Genomic DNA, 20,084 nt, shown 5'->3' on the forward strand with positions numbered 1-20,084 from the left:
TACAGAAGTAAATATGCATGCATTTCAATATTACATGCACTTACACTCATCAAAGGCTTTAATAAGGATTATGAAGGCAGATTTACAAAATCAGATTCAAATTAGATTGAGGTGTGGACATAATGAAATCAAAAAAAATTTTTTTTTAATCATTGAAAGCAAATGATTCATGTACTGCCTCTTGGTGTTTTAAGACATGAACTGCATCTTTCCTTAAAATTGTTTTGAAGTTTTTTGTTGGACTTTACAGGTTTTTTTTTTTTAAGTATTTTTTTTTTTTTACTATATTAGTTTAACTTTTTTAAAAATGTCTATTCTTAAAATAATAAAATAACTAAAACTTGCATTAAATTTAAGTAGCTAAATGAAAATGAGAACCGTTTCTGTGGCAACTGATATATATCAGTGTGTCTGCATGCGTGTAAAATATATATATATATATATATATATATATATTTATTTATTAAATGAAATTCTACATTTAGACAATTCAGAAGGAATGCCATCAACTAGTTAAATCAAAAAGAGCCATTTCTCTCACACATGAAGAAAAACACACTACGGAAAAAAAACTTGCATCAGATCAGACTTTAATTTCATTGTGTAAAGTTGCATGTGTCTATACAGTGAGGTCATCAAAGAGGATAACAAACACATGATCTTTGGTTTTCAGCTATGCCGTTATCTGAAGAATATAGAAATTAAAACAGAAGAAATTAAAAGTGTCTGTATCCCAGCAGGGTCCCAGGGTCAAGCAAATGCAGGATTCTAAACAGCTAAAATGTAAAGCTAATTGCTGACAAGGCTAAATCAGCACGAGTATGTGAACATAACCAGCCAACAAGCCTCGATTGCTACTGGAAGTGTATTGGAAGTACAGGAAGACAGTTTGACATGCGATAATCAATACTTCATGCATATGAGACACTGCATCTAACTCTTCAAACAATAATCTCATCTCGCACTTGTATTAACATTGTTCTGCCTTTCACTGAGGATTACGCTACCATTACCTGAGAGACTTTTTGCATTAAAAGACAGCAGTACTTCAGTGACGTACTGCAGGCAGTTGAACTACATCTGAGGTAAATCCTGACTGAGGTAGCTATTTCAGTCCCACACTGACCGAGTTATATCTAGTGTCATTCGTTTCACAAGTGAGACTGCATATAGGTTCTGAAGTTCAAATTTTATGAAGAAAAAAATTAAATTCCTGAGAAACTCGCTTTCCAATATGGAAAGATACGTGAGGTCTGAAGTTCAACAATTAAAAATACAAAATAAAAAACATCCAATCTTCCTTTGACTTGAATGTTATCCTGCTTTTCCGTGACCTGGTTCGTTTTAAAGAACTCGTATGCGCAGCAGAGTAGAAGAATAGTACATAAATCAAGGCTCTTATATTTACGAGCCTGTACATGATCGTCCAACGCACAGAAATTATTGACATGTGCGACACAAACCGTGTGTGTCCACATAATTTCTTTTCAACCATACATTGTCTTGTGTCTGAGGTAGAGTAAAATCTTTCAACCAAACTGTTGCCTGTAAATATGTCTAAATAAGAACAAAAAAAAAACCTTTCAGCTGTGTAAAATGCAGTTTCAAACTCAAAACTCTTTTCAAATCATATTAATATTTCTGTATCTAGAAGCTAAAAAACAACGGAAATAGAAAACAATAAAATCAAGTAAATAATTTTAAAAAAAGGAAAAATATCTGTGACCCCTTTTCTTACCAAACCAACTTTGCAACACTCGATGGGGATTGTAGCGTGTTTTAAAATCCATCAAATTAGACAAAGAGCAACACAGTATCATAATCGATCCTGAGTCTTTTAAATTCACTGCAGATGAGGTAAATTCAGCAAACTTTAAATAAGAGAATTAATAGACAGCAAAAAAGAGGAAAAAAACACAACCTCACAAATATGACTTTGGCAGAAGTAGATTTGATCATGCCATGACTGCTTCGCACATCTCTGTGACTGAATGACTGTGGGTGCGGAAAGGCATGATTACACGATCACCGAAGTGTTTACACTTACGATAGCACTGAGATTAAGACAGCTGAGGTATTCTGTTGAATCAAACATCTCTAAAAACCTTCTCAGTCCTGAGAAAACATCTTGTAGAAAAGAGCAGGTGGGGTCCGTGATGAGCTTCAACAGCTGATGAGTTTGTAAAAGTGTATGTGTGTGGTCCTCCCTTCACTGGAAGGAAAACACAGCTGTGGTTTGTGCGGGAGGCAGACTGGGATTCCCCTCTAGAGGGCTAGAGGAAAGCGCTCGGAGAAAAGACTGTAGTTTGGGTTGGACTGACTGGCCGTTTGGTTCAGGGAGCTGGTGACCGTTAGGGTGACACTCCTGTGGCCGGCTCCACAGAGTCAGGGCCCTTTGAGGAGGAAGAGGGGATACCAGGACTGAGGGTGGAGGTCTGGCCTGGGAACATGGCTGTGACAGCGGTGGGGGGAACAGCTCCAGATTTCTGAGCATATAAGGATCCTGTAAACGGTATAAAAAATGCATTCATTAAATGTGGATTCATTCAGAAACTAAACAGCGCTGTGCCCCAAATTTAGAATTTTAGGACATAACTGCATTTATGGAGTTGTTACCCTGCATCACATTTGTCAACAGTCAACTGTATGAGATGTAAGATTACATACAGGTCTGGGGCAGGGCCAGTGTCTTAACTGCATTAAAATATTTTGATATTTTTTATTTTACTTAAAATAAAGTGCATCAAGATTATACTTAAGTGTATAAGTAGCTGTGTAACAGACTCGGCCTGTTACATATGTGTATCAGTAGCTGCCTATTACATCTACATAATTACAAACTAATTACAGGCTGTTCCATAACTTCGTTACATGGTAAGTACATATTGTTTCATGTAAGTACAACAGCTACATCTAAGTACTTACTTAGGTAATTACTCTGTACTAAGACACCTTAAAGTAAAGGGTTACCAAATATTTCATTCGTAAATGGAGTATGCTTGCATACAATTTAAACAACATCAAGATTGATTTTTTTCTAGGAATAAAAAGGATTTTTTTTTATAAGTCTGACAGGTTTTAGGAGGAGATGCAGAGGCAGTTTTTCCTTTAAGAATAGAACGGTTTCAAAGAAATGGAAAGGGGGTCTTGCAGTAACCTGAGGTTAAGCACGTTAGACAATATTGGACAATCCCACACTTGCACAAATACAATAATACACACCTGAGTAAATAATCCCGTTGACCTCCACAGACACGGTAATGCTAGCAGAGCCATTAGAAGAAATGCTGAGAGACAGGTCCTGTTTTTCCTCTGAAAACATAATCCAAGTGTCACTGACACACGTCTCACTTTCGAAGTCACTGAACATGTTTGGATAAAAGCGTCACAGTACTCACCACGGGTGCTGGTGGTGGTGTTGTTCATCCGCAGGTTGGCAGGGTTCACCTGTGATGCCATGGCCAGCAGGTTTTGTTGGAAAGCCTGCTGCAGTAGCCTCTGCTGCTCCTCCGCCAGACGAGCCATCTTTCTCTCGGGCCCCTCCAGTGCGGCGGCCCCCGCGTTCACCGCTCCGGCGCCCATGCCGGTCTCCAGCCTCTCCCTCAGCTGCTCCAGGGTGGCGGCGCGAGCCAGCTGCTGCTGATGCCCGAGAGCCAGTGCTAAGGGGAGTCGACCTGGCAACATGGAGGCTGGACCGTCCTCTGGGACTGAGGAGAGGAAACAAAACCCTTGAAATTTAGTACTCTATCCATTACTATATCACATCCATAATGTTATTCACAACAGTTCTATCCCTCACATTCTGTTGATTCATATGAACTTGAAACGTATTGCACTTTCGTATTTAAACAGGTTATTTAATGGAGGGGGAAAAAAAGCATAGGAATGTGATTTATCGGCTCATGAATGCCAGAAATAACTTTATAGTGGTATTATTATTTTTTTTATAAGTATTTCTCTCATAGGAATTTAAAAAGTCTTCATTAAGGAGTTATGAGCCATGAATCAAACCGACCAGCTACAAGGTAATTATCAACATTAAAAACTTTGATTTGAAGCAAAACATTTGAAAATTGGACAAAAAGACAAAAGGCACAAGACTGTGTACTTAATGGCTTTAGTGAGAAAAAAAAACTACAATCTCATGAAGCACTGTGAATGACAATCAAATTAAAAATGATGCAGAAATATAAAACTACTGATTCACAGATGTTGGTAGATAGATTTCTTGTTTTGATTCTTTGATTGGTGGAGATTTTGCTTCAGAATCATGGGTAATTTAGCTAAATTAACAAAGACTGACACCTTCAACTGAAGCATATACCATTGATTAAAGGGTTAGTTCACCCAAAAATTCTCTCTGGCACAAAAAGTATTCTTGTAGCTGCATAAAATTATGGTTGAACTACTGACGTCACATGGACTATTTTAACAATGTCCTTGCTACCTTTTTGGGTCTTGAACGTGTCAGTTGCATTGCTGTCTATGCAGAGTCAGAAAGGTCTCGCATTTAATCAAAAATGTTAATATCTTATGGGTTTGGAACAAAATGAGCGTGAGTGAGTAATGACAGAATTTTCATTTTTGGGTGAACTAACCCTTTAACAACCTTGTAGATGTTATTAGGTCCGTCTAATAACTATTGGCTACAATTCGCTACTGGTGACAGCATAGAAGCAAAGTTAACTTGGAGATTAGCAATTTGGTACGTTTTAGGGAACTTTTCATTAGTCAACTGAAAGTTATGAAGCAAGATATTTTGACATGAGCATAGTTCCCTATATTACACATCTGGATAAGCAATTCATTTACTTTGGCCCCTGAGGTTTGTCGCTGTCAGTAGACCCTCACAAGAAAATGCAGTCTCTTAATGGCTTTTGCACTCGGAGTTGCCCCAATCACACCAGGAATTTTGCTCCATTTCCTACACACACTTCCTGCCTGGTTTTGGTTTGATACTATTCTACATCAAAGTTGATTTATGTAAAGTGTTAACATTTAATGATTTAAAAATGTAATGAAATGTATTCATTTCATCCTAGCCATACAGTGAAATTTACATATCAATTAAATGTAAATTTCACTGCATGGCTATATTTTTAGTAGGCATGTTTACATATGCCAGAAGAATTTTTTTACCAAATATTTAGTAAATACTCAGATGTAAATAAACATACGCATGTTCATAAGATGCAAAATGTAAACATTAGCATTACAGGACATGCGCAATTCAAATACAATTCAAAGTGGTTTCAGATTCAAGTGTTTACATGCTAATTTTTCCTACTAATCAGATCATTTCAGGTCTACACCACTCGCATCAAAAATGTTTTTGGTTCAAACTCATTCTGATGGACTGAGGCATTTACATGAAGGTTTTTCAGTCCAACTGAGCCATCAATAAATGAACAAAACGTAGCTATAAGATTGTGGCTCTCTGTCTCACCACTAGGGTGTGCAAATACACCAAGTGCTTAAGATGATGTGCAATGTTTTCCCTTTGCCTAAACAAATTATTCAGGGAAATTAAGGAAATTCAATGTGGTTTATATTCTCTCAAGCAAGAACGATAATCTTGTTAAAAAGACTGCACACCTGAGGCTTTCTTCAGGGCAGGACTGGGGGTGGCCTGCAGTCCGTTATGTCCCGTGGCAGGCAGGTGCATTTTGGGAGGAGAGAGGAGGTGAGGGGCTGAGGCACTGGGAGAAGGGGAGAAGCGGTACAGGCTGTTGCTGTACCCGGGGCGGCGGCCCTCTCTGCGGTTGCTGTCGATGGCCGCCTGCAGCTCTCCAGGGGAACTCAGACCCTTCTTCTCACATTCGTATGGGTACAGGTACTTCATATACCTATGAAAGGACCAACAACTGTCAGCTTACAATGTAACTGAAGGTAAATGGTCTACTTTTCAGAGATGCGATCTTACTGTGTGCGCAAGGTGAAGGCGGCGCTGGTGATGGAGGTGGGCAGGTTCAGGCCTTTGGTGATCTCCCTCCAGATCTTCTTGTTTATCACCTCCACCAGACCTCCCTTCTCAGTCACCAGCTTATAAAGCATGTACAGATCCAACACCTGCTTGGCCATGATAGGGATTCGATTCACAGGAGTACCTGGAGGAGACAGAACAGAGAGAAACAGCTGAGTTTAGCTATTTTATGTGATGGATCGCATGAAGCCAGCTGAGGAAACAGAGCTGTAGCATTAAAAATGCATATGCATCTGTGCCGCCCACCCCTTCCAGAAAAACAGGGATTGAAGTGATTGAGTTTTTAATCTGTGAGCAATGAACTGGTGTGGGTAGGCCAGTGCAATGAAGCTCATTTGGAGGGATTGCGGCAACTAAAACTGCATGCACACGCTCTGTTAGCGCAGTTACAAAAGTGTGTACAGAACAGGAAGGGAGGGGCTTTGACCCCCCATAATGCCATGCTCAAATCCTCCCCCCACATACCACGCTGGGCCTATTCTAGAATAAAACCAATTAATGTATGTGTGTGTGCGCTTTGTGAGAAGAGGGGGGTTTAAATAGTCCTGGTGATTTAAGGTCAGGATTATGCCCTAATTTAGCCACTCCATTCTCATCAACATGGATTCACATGCATAGATGGATACCTGTGCACGAAATAAATATCAACGAGTAACACCAATTCTGTGGCTTAAAAAACATCTATCCACACTTACACATACATATACACATATACACTATATTGCCAAAAGTATTGGGTCACCACCTTCTAATGAACATGACTACTTTGGTCATTTCTAGGAGTACAAATCTTAATGTTAAAGCATATAATGATATTCTAGGGGATTGTGTGCTTCTAATTTTATAGCAACAGTTTGGACAGGACCCTTTTCTATTCTAACATGACATTGCCTCTGTGTATAAGGCACGGTTCAAAAAAACATGATTGATTGAGTCAGTGTAGAAGAACTTGACTGGTCTGCAGAAAGCCAAGTCCTAATCCCAGCTGAACTCCTCTGGTGTGACTTTAAATGCAGACCTTGAGCCAAAAACTCATCACCAAACACCAATGACTTGTATAGACACTATAAGGACAAAAGTGTTGGGACACCCCCTTCTTTAGAACAGGAAAAGGCACTAACAAAACTGTGGCAACAAAGATGGAAACAATTCATGCATTTAAAAATTGTATTTCCATTTCTGTTGCAACAGTTTTTTGGACGTGTCTAAATGACAATACCCTTATGTACAAGTCATTGGTGTTTGGTGATGAGTTTTTGGAATCATATGATTTGATTCTCGCCTTCTGATTGGTTCTCGGAACATGGTGGCTTTTGCTGCCAAAGGGAAGTGGCGTTTAGAGGCTTTTGCCAACAAACTGATATTTCTGAATGGGCTGACACTGGGATTTAGAGGATTTGAAGCAAAAAATATTTCTTGAACGTGTATTATGTGCCGTAAGCATTCGCTCAACGTCATTATCTCATGGTGGCGTTTAGCAGCTTTTGCATCTGAACTCTTCATACACACACATGGATTGAATCCATGTTAATATATACACACACACACCCTGGAGCAAAAAAAACAGTCTTAAGTCTCTATGGTATATTTGTAGCAACAGCAAAAAAAACACGTTGTATGGGTCAAAAAAGTTTATTTTTATTTTATGCCAAAAATCAATAGGATATAAAAGATCATGTTTTGAAAATTTCCTACTGTAAATATATCAAAACTTAATTTTTGATTAGTAATATGCATTGCTAATAACTTAACGTTCAAAAAACGTTAGTGGTCTCAATGGTCACAAATATGCAATATATTCGCTAGTTCCAAACAAACACGAAATGTCTGTTTGCTTGCTCTTGAATGATCAGGATCACAATGTTTTGTTCTCAAACAGCCATAAAGTGTTTATTTACCCGGTGTAATTTAGAAGCCCAGGCCTCCAAGACAAGGCCCAGCACCCCCCGGAGAGTCCAGAGCAAGAGCTGCCTTTGAAAGGCAGTTATTTAATGCTGGGAATGACATTACTCATTCATCAAACAATCACTGCTCCGATTCGAATGAAAGGTTAGCGCTAGGTCACCGAGCTGGAGATTCAGGTACAGGTCCACAGGAAATCGCGTGGAGCAGCAGCGTCTAGAGAGCGACCTTGTGATACGCTCCATAACTGCAAAACCAATTTAGCTCAAACTCAAGAATGGAAAAGTCATTGGAAGCCTTTTCCCTGCTAAAGAGGCTTCATTATTGATTGATGTGAGCTGTGCTACGGCTTAATGCTGAAGCATTGCACTCCTAATTGATATCATGTTGTCTCCCTTCATGCATCTCAAGAAATGGGCAATGAGACACGTCAGATGGGGTTAAGGAAATAAAAGCATGAGGTTGCAGGGTATGCAAACTTATAAATGCGGACAATATCTATTATGAGAGTGTAAGCAAATTCAACTTATCAACTAAAAAAAGACTTGTGGAAAAAAAAGCAGGACAGTTTCACACTCGATTCCAGAAGATGACGGAAACATTACTAGTAAAGTGACTAAAGCAACAATGCTAGTAGTTTATCTACTATAAACTAACATAATGCTGTCATTGTTTTGCATGTAGATTCTGATTTCATAGAGAAAGCTAATCTGTCTGCTGACAGGAAATGGAAGCAATTTCTAACTAATTTACTTTTTATTACACCATCTAATTTCATCCCCTCCTCCATTTGTTCACAAGAAAAAAAAAAAAAGGCCACTGCCCTAAATATAGGAGGAAACAGCTGCCCACATTAAGAAGCCAGCGTTCTGCGATGAACCAATAAGACACGCCGGGCTGGTGAAGGAAATTCCACTCTCTGACCTAAACAATGATTGCCATTCTTACTGTAATGCAGCTGTAGAGAGGAAGTGAGGGGGCATACAGGAAGTGCATGGTCTAATATCCGACGAAAGATGCTGGATGATGCTGTGTGGCTAGATCTTTTGTTTAGATAACCTGAAAAACGTTTCAGTAATGCCAGATCGTAATTCACACCAGTTAAAAAAACCAAAAAACAAGAAACTGCATTTTGCAAAAATAATTAATATTTGAGCACATTATTTATGAAATTTAAGCACAAATTCTCATTACTGCAAGAACAGAACAGATGTTGGTTAGAATGAACAGATGTGTTAGAACAGATTTTATGAATAAAGACAAAATAAAAACTAATTAATTCATCAAGATAAATTAAAATGGTTACATTAGATTCTCATTACGCAAATTTTACTGTGACACAATGTAATATTTTTTCTTAATTTAAAACAATAAATGCTACCACCACACACTTATTTTATTTTACAAAAAAATATTTAAATGTTTATTTACATATAAATTTAAAGATATAAATCGCTCAAATTAATCTCTTTTTTTGCATTGAGAAACTTTTATAGTTTTATTTATATTTTTGAAGTTTCCATTTTCTTTTTAACTTCAGTAGTCTTTTTGTAATTACTAGTTTTAGTAATTCTGTTGTGTTTGTCATTTTGTATTTTCTAAAGGCCTTTATAGTTTATTTTTATTTCAGTTTTAGGTTTAGCTATTTCAGTAAATAAAATTAAATGAAAATGAGTGTTTCTTTTGCAAATAATAAAAAAAAAAAAAAAACTTGATTCTTTTATTTCAGTTAACAATTTATTTACGAAAGTAACAAATGTTTTAGTTTTAGTTAACTATAATAACCCTGCATTGTGCTTCATTGTAAAGAAAAGACTGATTTTTTGGTGGGATTTTATATTGTATACACACACAGTAGTTTTATATACACACACGTAGCCTATGTTTATGAGTGAATGTATATTTACATAATGTATAATTTTATATGTAAGTATCATATAAAGTATGTACATATTTAACTATATATAATGTGTTCAATCCACAACATCCTTGACAACAGCCAAATCATAACAAACAGGGAGTCTGAGAGTCATATTTCATTTTCTTTGGCAATAAGCACTTTCCATTCTTGTATGAAATATTCATGTTTCCTCCGACAACCATCTACCGTTCCACAACTCTAAAAACACAGTAGCCTATATGCAGCCCTGACTCAACGTGAACTAATTTCACACTTTTATTTTTGTGAAATATATACAATATTTATTATATATATTATATATATAGCTTGCCTATCCAACAAGCCACTGGGTCGTAATTTAGCTGGATTTAACGCTGCACAAGGAATTTGCTGTCATGCTTGATTTAGTGCATTTGATTAAGACTTCAGCATGTTTACTGGTTTAGGAGGGCCACATCTCTTTACCGCTGAGACATAAAAACAAACAGATCGAGGGCTCAGTGCAAGAGAACAATGAGGCAGAGAGAAAGGGATCAGGAAAGAGTTTTTTGGGGATCTTCCTGACTCGCCTAGATAAATCTGTAGTCGGTGGTCATAAAAGGACAGAGGCGCTTGGGTGGGAAAAGAGCAGCCCACTTCAAGCCAAGGATGTCATAAACATGCTTGAGGAGAGTAACAAGCCTCAGGAGTGACAAGACAAACGCTCCAAACAGGACATGCCACACTTATTATGAAGTCACACAATAGAGGCCGTGCTCACATATAACCTTGTCCGTGCTGACTATAGGAAACCCAGCAGCACTTCTATCACAGCTGTTCGCTGTCAACAATAAATTCAACTGGACGACACATGCTCTTAGTCATAATTCAAAACTGTTCTTTGTTACCACTGAGAAGCTACAAACATTAAATTGGCGACAAAATGAGCCAGTTAAATAATTCAACAAAGGGTCATGCGATGACTTTGGAAGAGTGTTCGACAGATGCGTTTATATGAAACTACTATATGCTTCTTTTGAAAACTCATGGCTATTTTTATATATTTGGTACAGTAACAGGTACTTTTTTGCATCCACAAATGTCATTATTAAAAAACGTCATTAAAAAAACCAAACAAACAAACAACAATTAAATGATTTAATATTAAAAAAGTTAAAATATTAAAACTTTGATATTAAAAATCAATACCGATAAACTGATCACTGTCATGTTATGAACAAAAAAAAACAATGAAATAGAAATAAATGCTACGTTGTAAACGTACAGAGTTAAAAAACAATATTAAATGTTGGGATTTGTGCAGTATTGCAAGATAAAATATGGACCAATATGATTTATTAAAAATATAATAACACTTTCTGAATCAGCTGATATTATGCAATTAATATGATATCAACTATTATCGTTTTTATTAATATTTTGAATCTGTTTTTATTTTGTGTGTTTGTCTTTTTTTTTTTTTACATCTCTATATAGTTTTCATTCATGTTTATTTCAGTTTTAGTTAATACAACAAGTTGTAATGTCACCCTAGCAACTAGCTGAAATTGTTTTTAATATAAATATAATATTTAAAGTTTCAGTTTAAGCTCAGTATAATAATCATGATATTAAATAACTGATAAAGCACCAATATATTGCACACCCCTAATGACAAGATAGTCTTTACTGATAAAAAAAAAATTGTTCTGACTAAGATCTTATTCTTCTTCTTCTTAAAAAAAAAAAAAGATATAAAATATATAAATAAATAAAGTGAATACAATTCAAAAAAATGTGTTAGGCTAAATAACTATGACTTGTCACGAGAACAGTTTTTTTTATTTTATTATAATGATTATGATGACTAGTGCCTGACTGATATGGGTTTTTTGGGGCTTTATCCGATACCGATATTAGGGAGTAAAAATGTGCATTTTATAGTACAGTACCATGACCTTCAACTAGAACTTGAATTAAGAAAATAAACAAGGTAAATGTGTAGGGCAACAAGCTACTGCCAATCCAACAGGGGCAGGTTTGTGGAGGAAGCACAGCTTTTTCAAATGTAAACATCTAAAATGAATAAATAATAATAATGAATAATATATTTTTCACAAATTGTGTGTTGTGTATTTTCTGGTAATCAAATGAACACGCAGAACATGAGGATTCATATTTAAATAGACTTTTTGCAATTTAATATTCACAGACACTAGTCTATATCGCGATTTGATTTAAGTGTACCGACCTGTTTTTTATTTATTCATCACAAATATGACAGATTCCATTAAATTTCGGGTTATCCAGTAAATTCCGCTTTTATGACTGGATCCCGCACTTCTGTCAATGTTTTCTGCATCGCGGAAATCATAGGGCCCTACTAATGTAACAAACGAGTATGATAAGCTCATCGTGAGAGTAAAAGACAGGGACATTGTTTTACTTTATAGCATTGTGTCTCACCAACTAGGTGACAACATGGCGTTAAATCACCATTCAACAGACTCAAGCCACCAACGCACTGCCATCTATTGGACTGCAGAAAGATACTAACTTTTCAATCTGTTACGTTACTGACAAACTATGCTGTGTAAGCATGAGTGATATCACGATGTGATGAGCATGAGTTCTGTTATAAACACAAGCATTGACTGCCGCGATCAGCTCCAGTGCGCCGCAGAAGTGTGCAGTGATGCGCAGATCAGCTCTAAAGTTTGCTGTTAAAAGTGAACCATCCATTCAGCATATCATCATGCAAAATTAAGAATTAGAATTACTGTAATGTGAGGATCAAATATACGTGTGGGTGGGTGATGGGCGGATCATTTGAAGCAGTGGACTCAGGTGAAGTTTGAGCTCATCCGGGCATCTCTACACTACAATGACCTGGGTCGCCAGTAGCAAACAATGGAGCACGCTCTGCTGGACAAACTAAGTAATTACACCATTTAGACACCATTTATCTGCGTAACGACGGTGCTCATCATTTACTCAGGAAAAAGGTCTATATGTTCTGTTAAATTTTTTTAAAATCAATTTGCGATACAGATATATCTGCAACAGGCTCATATCGGCCGATAAAATCGGCAAAACGATATATCGGTTGGGCTCTAATGATAATATCTCTATTCATATTGCTGATAAGTAAGTAACAGTCACATTTAGGTTGTATTGTATTGATTTTTACCATGGTTTTATCAATTCCCTTAACGTTTTAGTAAGATTAATAAATCTAGAGCATCTACAGCGTAAGCATTCTTACATTGTTCTATAAACAACAAGTACGTCATAACTTAATCAACTCTGGCTTATATATGAAGAGTTCATTTGCAAAAACGGATAACTCCATTTTTATTTATTTTCAGAAATCACTTTTTTTTATTGCGCATTCCAAGTCATATCAATCAGACTGCAGTTGGGTTGTTTTGATTTGAAGTAATAATAACTTAAATACAGGTAATTTACAAAATTAAAGTTGATTGAAAGTATGTTTTTTTTTTACATATTAAAAGTTTGTTTTATAGCAAAAGCAGATAACTCCAACAGTCGTTTTTTGGCAAAAGCAGATAATACCACATTTCATGTTTTAGAGTAAAAAAAAAAACTCTTAGTCTTTGTAATGTCCTAAGATGACAATGTTGATGCCTGACAAATGTTGTTGTTGTTGTGATCATAAACTTATGGATGTGATTACAAGCAATACACGGAGCTTTTCCCACACCATTGTAACACGCTGCTTTTGCAAAGTTCCGTGAAAATGTTTCAGCTTTTATTTTACTTTTACGCCGTGAAGATATCACAGGTTCATCAAGTTCATTGAAATGATCCATCCTCAATCACTTTTAGTCAGCTTTGCGGAAACTCCTCTCAGCTAGCACATCTTTCCAAAGTGAAAGCAGCCTTGTCACCTGACCTGAATACAGCGCGCTGATTCGCTAAAATGGACTTATCGGCTTCTGTTCAAAAACAACAAGTGCGCTTGTCGGCTTCTGCAGTAAAACGTGAACTCGCGATGCCTTGAAAGTGGACAATACAGGCTTTTTTGACAAAACGTGTTTAGGGTTCAGATCGCGCTATATGTGGAGAATAATGCACGGCAATCAGCTCTTTTTTTTAAGTGGCGTTTATCGGTTTTTGGAAATAAACTCTTCATATTCTCCATTTTTAAACTTGTGTTGGCGTAGAACTTTACTAGCCGGTTTTCTGCATTCCTATAACTTTATTATGCCCCCTCTCTCTCTCTCTGCTCATCTTGTCATCATTTCCTCTCATCCATGCAATCCCCTCCCCATCCCGCTGTTACTCAGCAGTCACTCCATTGTCTTTGCTTTTCTACTGTCTGTCATTCTTCTAATATCAAAGGTGGGGCCCTGAGTTTTAGGGTCTCATTAATCTTCAGAAGAGGGACAGGGGCCCCTTAATCCACCTTAGCCACCCTCTATCTGATCCCCCCAGGCCCAGAGCAAGACACCCCCCTCGCAGCCCCCAATCAACACGCACACACCGAACATCCCCTCACAAAACTCCCCTGCAGCCACTGCTCCTGTCCTCCTCCCATCTTATCAAGTTTCAAGGGCTCTGATGTGGACAATACACAGGGCAGAGGCCAACTTTTATATGCGTGTGTGTAAAGTTAGAAAGATCAAAGCCTAATATATTTTATTTATATATAAATATATAAATAAGAGGCATTTTATGGAACATTCCGGGTTTAATGCAAGTGAAGCTCAGTTTATTACCAGAAAAATAAATTTAACCTCATTTTCCTAATAAAAAAAAAGATTACAGTGAAGCACTTGCAATGGAGGAAAACGGATAATTGCTTAACTTGTACTGAACCTGGAATATTACTTTAAACATACCATAAAAAGGCCACCAACTAACTTATTTTGGACATCAAATATCAAGAAATGCGTCTAAAGCAAATAAAGGTTTTAACCTTTTATTTTGACAATTTCCCGCTCTCCATTTACATTACTTTTTGTTTAACAGTTCAGTTTAATAAATTAGAAGACAAAATGTTAAACAAAGTTGCTGACAAAGAATACATTTAAGTTTATTTCACAGATTTAATTACGTTATTCATTCATATTGGTTCATTTTTCAAAGAATTATCTATAATTCAAAAATTTACCATATTATTGCTACAGCTGTTATTTACTGGTATTTTATCTTACAATTAAATGGTGTGGTATATACTTGTCTACCTTGCTCTCTAAGATATTAGAATTGGCATCAGTCATAAAAACATACATATTGGTCGACCACTAGAATAAAGTGAAGTAGAATAAGAAATGCTTGGTCTGAAGTCTCTGGAGGCATGTTATCAGTGACTAGCTAGCAACATCAGACAACCGAAACAACAAAACAAACGTCTGTTTGCTGAGTAGAAATTGGTTGCAATCTACACAAAACCAGCTACTCATCCCGGACGAGTCGAGTCGCACGCTGAAACACTTTCAACACTTGAAAAACACCCAACCGTCACCCACAGAAGTCCTTTTCACACACTCCATCAGTCAAAAAAACATCATTAATCATGGCTGAGGGGACCTCCGTGATGGACATTTGGCAAGATCACACTATTTCCCATCCCCCGCCCATTATGAAGTCTCAGCTGACAACCCCACTTACGCACACTAGTAGGTGGTAAGGGGGGTTTGATGGTAGACCAACACAAACAGCTCTCCATCTGGTTGAGTTTAAACCCGTGGTATGGGGTTAATAGCCCCGTCAAGCTGTGTCGCTGAGAGCTTAGTCTTAGTCAGATGACGCTGTCAGGCCCATCTTTCTGTCACAGTATGCTAATCTGAGACCGGGGACATATGATTCCACTTAACTAAGGGGGCCATCTCCACACTAGGTGTAGGTGTCCGATTAAATCGGTCATCGCCAAAGAGCAATGCTTAAGTGGATTCAATTATTTGTACAGACACTTGTCCTATAAAAGACAAGATGTAGGTCCCTTTGGGAGGAAATTAATGTTTGAAATAGGATTAATAGAACCAGTCCTACCTCGTTTCTGCATGTATGCAAAAAGGTCGTCAAGGAACTCCTTCCGTTTTGGGTCGTTGTCCAGTTCGTAAAGCTTTAAGGAAAATTGTGAAGAATTAATCAATCAATCATTGTAGCATCTTTTCGGAATATCAGCTTCTTTTTAGACATAAAGCTATTGTTCTTAAGGCCGAACAAAAGTCCTTGTTTGTTCAATAAAATACAGAATTTAATATACTAATGTCATACGCGTATCTTGACATTTGAGCTTTTGGGGGTGGGGGGGGATGTACGTTACAAGTACAATTTACTTGTAAAGGCTGCATTGTCTATTTTTGCTGACCTAGCAATAAACGCGTCAAATATAATGCACTATAAACATTTGTCAACAGGACCGCAATATAGACTTTAAGCAAATCAACGAGTGAATTACCCACTGCTTTAAAACAGATGTCTGTTGGACAGGGGATTCAAGTTAAATGCACAAAAGCAAAAAATATTTTGTAAAGTACTTACTGAAAATGGTCGATTAAATAGTTTATATTCTGAAATCTATTTCTAGGTCTTGTTCTGTGTGGATTAAATTACATTTGGATGTTAATGGCCCGTTCCCAGGCATAAATGTAAAACACTGAGCTGCTACAACGGAGTGTCTTGCGGATCAACTTCATGAGATTGTCCGAGTCTGGAGTCGTTAAGCACTGGCATCTTCATCTGACTTTATTTTGGTTAGGTTCAGATTCCTCTGCAGTTGTTGTATGTTGTAAAAAAACTCTAAATATCCATTTATGCCATGCAACAGGCAAGCAGTATCATAGGCTATTTTCCACCAAAATGCAGATGCGTCATGGGACAATGTCTTACGCAAATGAGATTGGGGAAGCCTTTAGTAAGTTTGACTATAAAGTATTTATTAATTTATTTACAAAATAACAATTTAAAATATATTAAAATAACTACATTATGTGCATATTTACTTTTGAACTGAAAACAGTATTAACAAATATTTAGTAAAATCTTTCAATCGTTAAACTCCGTCTTTGACTAATATATATCAATATAAGGGCTGTCAATTTGTTAATGTATGTAATTAAATAAATGTAATACTGTTAATATCATTAAATTTTACCATAAACTTCAAATAAAGTAAATAAAATACCACCTTTACTGGTAATTTATTCATAAATCAAACCAAAATGGCATATTTAATAAAAGTAAAGTCATTTGCACTCACTGCATGGTCTTTATTTAGATATACATAATTGTTCAAAATCTATCAATTTTCATATTTTTTTAGTCGGCAAAAATGTACTAAAATGATCAAAAGTGACAGTAAAGACATTTATAATGTAATGGAAAAAAAAAAAAGTTTCTAGATATCAAAAAACCCCTGAAAAAATGGATTACCGTTTCTACAAAAATATGAATCACAACTGTTTTAAGCACTGATCAGAAGAAATGTTTCTCTAGAGCATCAAATCAGCATATTAGAATGATTTCTGAAAGATCATGTGACACTGAAGACTGGAGTAATGATGCTGAAAATTCAGCTTTGATCACAGGAACAAATTACATTTTAAAATATATATATATATATATATATATATATATATATATATATATATATATATATATATATATATATATATATATATATATATATATATATATATATATATATAAAATATTACGGTTATTACTGTAATTAATTTTAAAAAAGCAGACTTTTAGAAAAGAGACATTAAAAATGTTACAGACCTTAATCCTAACTTTTGAACAGTAGTGTACAAATATTCTGTAATGTGTCAGACAAAAATGTTAGAAACCAACAATTGTATATAACTAATTTTCTTTCTTTAAAAATGACCTGAATAAGCAAATTAATTGTGATAAAATAAAAACTGACAGACCCTAACTATACAAAACATTTCTTCTACACGTTACTGTAAAGTTAATAACTCAGCGAAACTGTGTTAGTGTGTCACTGACAAAATGTGCAATGACTAAATGACCATTGCTTAGAAAGAATGTTTACCTTGGCGAAGTCTCTGGAGGCCTCTCCTCGGCTTCTCCCACCCTCGCCTTCCTCGTTCCAACTTGAATTTCCATTCTACAAGAAAAAAGAGAAAAACAATTATCAAAACAACGTGACAGGAGAGGATGACTTTGGGGGCCACTGTTTGAAAGGACAGACTAGAAAGTGAGTTATTGGGTGTCGGGAGTCAAGATGCACAAGCAGGCTCCTGTCTGCATGTCAGGAAGGCGTTCCTTAACGCTAACCTTTGAACTCCGAGGGTCTTCCTTGTGTGAACATGAAGGGGTACAAAGCTGATGGCTGGCTGACAGTGGACAGAAGCTACAAGGAAAGTACAAAGTGCAAACTTTTGAAAATTTCTGGTTGATGATTAATGTTATAACTAAAAATCATTTTGTAAAAAAAAAAAAATTATATAAAATAATATATTTTTTTAAATAAAACACTTTTTGAATGCAAAAGTCAATTTAGGCATCACAACATAATATATAGTATGAAAACTTTTTTTTTTAGGTTTGTTAGTGTTTTTAATGATTAATTTTCAATCTGAATATAGAGAAATGAAAATTAACAATTAAATAAATAAAACTAATAATTAACTGAAATACATGCATCTAATATGGAGCAATAATGATAAATCTAAAATCTCAATTATCAGCCAATAACCAGTGTTACTGTACATTCATATATCTCTAGTATTAAGATACATGCAATGTTTTCAGCTCATATGTTTGAAGGCAATCAGTTTTAGCACTGCGTCACCCTTGTTTCCCAGAGGTCATGACCACAAAACAGTTATAAAATCTAATAGTCCCCCTGTGCACATGCCCTGTGCTTGATTACAAGTTATTCACTGTGGCTCCAGTATTCATTTACACAAAGTCTGAAAGGAAAAAACAGAGTGGCAATAAAGCAGTTTATAGGACTCATCCACTGCCCCACTCTTTAATATGCTAAGTGAATCACAGCTGGGTAAGAGCGCGCTCTACAGCCAGGCCCTCTCCACATTTACAGCAAACACACACCAGCTGGGCCCGGGAACGGGAACCCGGCAGGGAATCAACTGCGGTGGGCATCCATGCTGTGTGCTATTGTGATGTGTCAAGTGAATGACCGTCTTCTGTATTACCTTGAGGGAATCTGAAAACAACAAGCACTTGTGTATTGAATTCCATTATAAAAGGATTAAGAGAAATCTCAGGCTTCTACGGTGCACGTGTCAAGCCAAATGTCATCGACACGCGAGATGAACGCAAAACATTATCCTACATTGAAGACATTTACAAGAACAGCGCAAGCTGTTATCAGGCTTACAGGTCAGGCTTTGGCCTTACTAATCATATTAAGGGAGAACTGATTGGCTAGTGGCCAAATTAGCTGAGAAGAGGAAGCAGATGACCATCTGGGCCACCCGAAGGAAATGAAAGCCCCTTCCCCCATATTAATTCGACAGAAACCACTGCCCTAACTGGCCATGGCAAATAATTACTAGGGTGGGAGGAACAAACACATGGCTTGTCCAGTGTTTGTCACATCTGAATGTAGCAAATAAAGACTTGGGCTGAATGGATGGACACAAAATTCAACTCCACACTCCTAAAAATTAAGGTTCCAAAGGAGTTTTTTGAAATTGATATCATAGAAGAACTATTTTTGGATCCTCTAAGAACCTTTGAGTTAAACATTCTTAAAAGAACCATGAACATTCTAAAAATCTAAAGAACCTTTTTCCACTATATAAATGACCTTTTAAAAACTTTTGTGCAAAGAAAGGGTTCCACAGATGTTGAAGGTTCTTCATGGAATCGTCAACGCCAATAAAGAACCTTTATTTGTAAAAGTGTAACTCATGAAAAACATTTGAACTTAGTGAAAAAAAATCAATACGGGTGGAAACAACAGCATTAGTCTACTAGATAAGTGATATCCTAACAAAAGAGCCCAAACAGAGATCTTCTAATGTGAATACAGTCTACCATTAAGAAACCAGAGACATTAAGTCAACAGGCAGTAATGCTATAACAGGTTGGGCTTCCCAAAGTGCTATCAACACCTAGATGGGATTGTTCAACCGAGATGAAACGGTTACCTTCCCCTATCAAGCAGACCTCTTTGGGTGTTAATGCAAATATACCAGTATGCTGATAGGAATGGGTGGTAATTGCATTTTGATAAGTTAGAGAGCATGCTGTGTGGAGCAGTTTTGTCTTCAGCACTCACCATGAGTCAGTATTCAGTTGAGACGCTTAGGTTGTTTGATTTCTTCTTAAAGGATTCTTTTACAACAG

The 20,084-nt window shown here is 36.6% G+C and overlaps 1 protein-coding gene across 1 annotated transcript in view; it reads right to left on the reverse strand.

Moving 5' to 3' along the window:
• Positions 1-574: 574 nt before the first annotated feature.
• arid3b (AT-rich interactive domain 3B) overlaps positions 575-20,084 on the reverse strand; it is a 30,497-nt gene continuing 10,987 nt past the window's right edge. Inside the window, exons 3-9 of the mRNA XM_079414836.1 lie at positions 17,797-17,871; positions 15,783-15,855; positions 5,924-6,107; positions 5,596-5,846; positions 3,399-3,707; positions 3,223-3,312; positions 575-2,503 (exon numbers count right to left, since the gene is read on the reverse strand). Coding sequence (XP_079270962.1) covers positions 2,352-2,503; positions 3,223-3,312; positions 3,399-3,707; positions 5,596-5,846; positions 5,924-6,107; positions 15,783-15,855; positions 17,797-17,871 — 1,134 coding nt within the window. The 3' untranslated portion in view covers positions 575-2,351. The remainder of the gene's footprint in view (positions 2,504-3,222; positions 3,313-3,398; positions 3,708-5,595; positions 5,847-5,923; positions 6,108-15,782; positions 15,856-17,796; positions 17,872-20,084) is intronic.

This window comes from Barbus barbus (genome assembly GCF_936440315.1).
Source record: "Barbus barbus genome assembly, chromosome: 50".
Classification (NCBI taxonomy): domain Eukaryota; kingdom Metazoa; phylum Chordata; class Actinopteri; order Cypriniformes; family Cyprinidae; genus Barbus; species Barbus barbus.